Here is a 4,627-nt window from a genome sequence, read left to right as displayed (position 1 = left end):
TCAGAATTGCCAGAAAGTTTCAGGAAATGACTTAGGTTTACCTACCTTCATCATTTTAATTTTAAACAACCTTTGGCTTAAAATTAAAAAAAAATGTAAATATTTTTTATAAACATGGCTGTATAATAGTTCACCATTAGGATACACTTTGATTTATTTAATGACATGGGGAAATGTTTATGCTATAACTTTAACTTTAAAAAGTAGATACTCTCTGCTCCTCCTGTTCAACAGACAGCCGCATCTCCCTGCGCAGTGCCAGGAGCCTCAACCCTGAGACAGGATGGTGAAGATCTGAGTGAATGGATTTGGCCATATTGGGTGCCTGGTCACCAGGGCTGCCTTTTACTCTGGCAAAGTGGACGTTGTCACCACCAATGACCCTTTCATTGACCTCAACTACATGGTCTACATGTTCCAGTATGCTTCTACTCACAGCAAGTTCAAAGGCACAGTCAAGGCTGAGAACGGGAAGCTTGTCATCAAAGGAAAGTCCATCTCCATCTTCCAGGGGCAAGATCCCACCAACATCAAATGGGGTGATGCTGGTGCTAAGTATGTTGTAGAGTCCACTGGTGTCTTCACCACCATGGAGAAGGCTGGGGCTCACTTGAAGGGTGGAGCCAAGAGGGTCATCATCTCCACCCCTTCTGCGGATGCTCCCATGTTTGTGATGGGTGTGAACCAGGACAAGTATGACAACTCCATGAAGACTGCCAGCAATGCCTCCTGCACCACCAACTGCTTGGCTCCCCTGGCCAAGGTCATCCATGACAAATTTGGCATCGTGGAGGGACTCATGACCACAGTCCATGCCATCACTGCTACCCAGAAGACTGTGGATGGGCCCTCTGGCAAGCTGTGGTGTGATGGCCGAGGGGCTGCCCAGAACATCATCCCTGCTTCCACCGGTGCTGCCAAGGTTGTGGGCAAGGTCATCCCTGAGCTGAACAGGAAGCTCATTGGCATGGTCTTCCATGTCCCTACCCCCAGTGTGTCAGTTGTGGATCTCACCTGCTGCCTGGAGAAAGCTGCCAAATACTATGATATCAAGAAGGTAGTGAAGCAGGCATCCGAGGGCCCCTCAAGGGCATCCTGGACTATACCGAGGGCCAGATTGTCTCCTGTGACTTTAACAGTGACACCCACTCTTCCACCTTTGATGCTGGGGCTGGCATTGCCCTCAATGACCACTTTGTCAAGCTCATTTCCTGGTATGACAATGAATTTGGCTACAGCAACAGGGTGGTGGACCTTGTGGTTCACATGGCCTCCAAGGAGTAAGAGTCCCATGGACCACTAGCCCCAGCAATAGGAAGAGACCCTCAGCTGCTTGGGAGTCCTTGCCCCAAATTCATCCCCCAACACACTGAGAATCTCCTGACCTCCAGTTTCCATCCTAGACCCCCTAAAGAGGGGAGGGGCTTAGGGATCCCTGCCTCGTCATGTACCATCAATAAAGTTCACTGCACCCAGCCAAAAAAAAGTAGAATACAGAAGGTTTGGGGGAGTAAGCGAGGAAAGTAAAGGGGATTAAGAAGTACAAAATGCCAGTTATAAAAATAGCCATGGGAATATAAAGCACAGCATAGGGATCATAGTCCATATTGTAATAACTAGGTATGGTGTCAGATGGGTACTAGACTTGTCAGGGTGATCTCTTCACAAGGTATGTGAATGTCTCATCACTACATTGTATACTTGAAACTAATAAAATATTGTACATAAACTGTAACTGTAAAATAAATTGATTTTTCAAAAATTAAAAGCAAGTGCTAATTTTGCAAGAAATACAATATGACGTGAATTTAAAAAAACAAACCAAATAAAATATAGGACCAAAAAAGGATTGAAAAGGCTGAAAGAAAAATGGAAGAGGTGCATCTGAAATGTTACAAGTAGTTATGGATGAGCATATATAGGATTTAGGATTACCAGTAAGGCATACTTTGCTATATTTTGTAACAAAATACATATATTCATAAAAAACTGTGGGAAAATGGCTTTTAGAGGTAGGCAGAAAGGACAGGCAGAAATGGGGGTGGAAGCTATCTCTGTGTCTAGCACACTCACCAGCCCATTGATAACATTATTTGAAACTAGGGCATGTCAGAAACAATTTTCTTTCCCCCAAGCAGGCCCCTCAAACATTTAAAAATGCAGAAGACTCGGTAGGCAAACATATGCCTGATGGATACCTAAGAAATCATTCGTGAAACAGTTTTATTCACAGATGTTTTATAGGAAAATGATCTCATTCCACATGGTGCTTATGGACCCAGACTCTGAAGTAAGGGAAAACTATCATAACAAAAAGACTTTATAGAGTCATAAATTAACCAGGGACACCTATACTAGCAAACAGATGAGATGGAAAGAGCCCTGGTGTCTGGCTCATGGACTCTCCCGCCCCAGGCTGTAGGTGTCCTTCGACAAGTCGTTTACCTCTCTGGGATCAGGGCCCTCTTCTATGAAATGAGGATTAGAAGACTTTCCAGCTCTCAATGAATTATTATAAATAACAAAAGGCAAATGCATGTGAACACAGTGCTCAGCAGATGTAAGTCATCGCTGCCGAGTTGTGCATTATTCTATTAATGAGACATGCAAGGGACTCAGGGGTTCTGAGCCTCTGCACAAATGTAGTCTTGGATTGGCCAAAAAAATCCCTGACTTTTTTCTATAAAATAAGACACATTTTTCATTTTCACAGATAGGTTTATTGATTTGTGTATTTTGAGCATGGCAACTATCTCTTACATGGTATAACATTGATTGTTCTCAATTAATGTCTCAATTTCATTACTGTCAACTTCAACTGGTCTCCTTGACCATGGAGCATCATCCAGGAAGAAACGTCCAGCACGAAACTTCACAAACCATTTTTGACACATTTGATCAGTCACAACACCTTCTCCATACACTGCACAAGTCTCTCTTTTTTTGCATGCAGTTGCATTTTTACCTTTCTTGAAATAATAAAGCATAATATGCCAAAAATGTTGCATATTTTCTTCCACATTCAATATTAAAATGACTACACAAAAATTCACTGATTTTGATGTTTTTTTAATGCACACTGATATAACAGTTGCCACAATGCAACCTAACAAAATTGTTTCAAATGAAGTTAAAGACAACTAAGCCACCTTATGGGAACAACCAATGAACTTCTTGGCTAACCCAGTATTTTGTGGCATTGTATTTTCCCCAAAAATGGCACTAAATATCTGCATCCCTAAAATGAAAAACTTGAAAGATGATTTTTTCCTGATGAAATTATTTTCTGAAAAGCTAAGCTAAAATCTGTTTTAGTTATAATGCTGGTGTTTCCATTTGTTGTTTTTTCAGAACACTCAGATTGCTTTTCATATTTGAGATTGGTAGTTGATACATACTTTCCAAAGGACTGAAATGGGGAAGTATCTATAAAATGTTAAAAATCAGTGTGTCTGGGGACGTATTTGATCAGTGTTGTCGTGGAGAACTTCATTTTTCTAAAATGTTTGTAATCATGGATGGGTGTGCCTGTACACAGTGCGTGTGTGTGTACGGATGAACACGTATATTCCAGTGAAGAAGAGGAAGAATAATTCGGTGAGCTATAAGATGTAGCAGTGACAGTGGCACCCAGATCTATGTCCCTTCCTGCTGATCTCCAAAACATCGGGGCAAGTTTTGTAAAAGGGGTAGGTCATGAGTGATTGTCTGGGGATGCTTACATTTATTTATAAGGGGAAAAACATTCAAGGCAACAAATAATTTATTACATTCCACTGAATATAAACTGTCTGTGGATAAAAAAATAATAGACAAAAAATATATGTCATATCTGTAATAGAGAAAAAGTACAGATCTACTGAGAGAAAACTGGTGAAAGGTCATTCATAAAATCTAGGGAATTCTATGGGCTACTTCCAAATGTAATAAGGATCGCCTATTCAAATATTGAATACTATGCATGAGCTAGCACAGAGTGAAAAAATACTATATATATCCAATATATACTATGATCCAATTTTTAACTATAACCTATGAGCATATTATATATTAATGTCTATATTGCCTAGGAAAAATCCTAAGAGGATATACCCTAAAGTGTTAACACTATTGCAAAGTGACCCAAATTGAGATATTTTTAACTTTACATTTTGCTGTAATTAATGGATTTTTTAACAGTTTGAATATATTATTTTAACAACCATAACTAAAATAAAACTTTTCTCACTTTGAGAACAATAACAAAATATATTGTCCACTAAAAATTGCTTAGACTTAGGAAGTTATTAAGAATAAAAAGTGATTATTAGGAATAAGAAGAAATTAAGGGTTAACCTCATCCCTTCCTATCAGAGTTAGATAATGTATTTGTATCTGTCCCTTTTAGCCCAACTTTGACTTTGAAGAGTTACAGAGTTTAAGAAGGAATCAACGAACAGTTCAGTTGCTCAAGAAAATAGCTTCAGATGATTGATGTAAAAATTCCTAAATCTTAAACATCCAATCATCACACTCTTCTCTCTGAGCTTTCTTGTCTAGATGGTATAGTAATACCAATAGCTTTGAAAACATTTTTAAAAGCCACAGATAAAGGTAAAGCTTGAGCAGAAAGCCAAGTAATTATTTC

General features: G+C 39.3%; 1 protein-coding gene across 1 annotated transcript; it reads left to right on the top strand.

The window, feature by feature from the left end:
- Positions 1-283: 283 nt before the first annotated feature.
- Positions 284-1,311, top strand: LOC119060022 (glyceraldehyde-3-phosphate dehydrogenase-like). The gene is given in 2 exon segments (XM_053656414.1): positions 284-1,082; positions 1,085-1,311. Coding segments are annotated over 2 exon segments (999 nt in total). The 3' UTR covers positions 1,285-1,311.
- Positions 1,312-4,627: the final 3,316 nt, after the last annotated feature.

The sequence above is a fragment of the Artibeus jamaicensis genome, unplaced genomic scaffold, assembly GCF_021234435.1.
Source record: "Artibeus jamaicensis isolate MK-2021 breed Jamaican fruit bat unplaced genomic scaffold, CSHL_Jam_final scaffold_1964, whole genome shotgun sequence".
Classification (NCBI taxonomy): domain Eukaryota; kingdom Metazoa; phylum Chordata; class Mammalia; order Chiroptera; family Phyllostomidae; genus Artibeus; species Artibeus jamaicensis.
The sequence above is the reverse complement of the archived record's forward strand: the minus strand, read 5'-3'. Positions and strand labels throughout refer to the sequence as shown.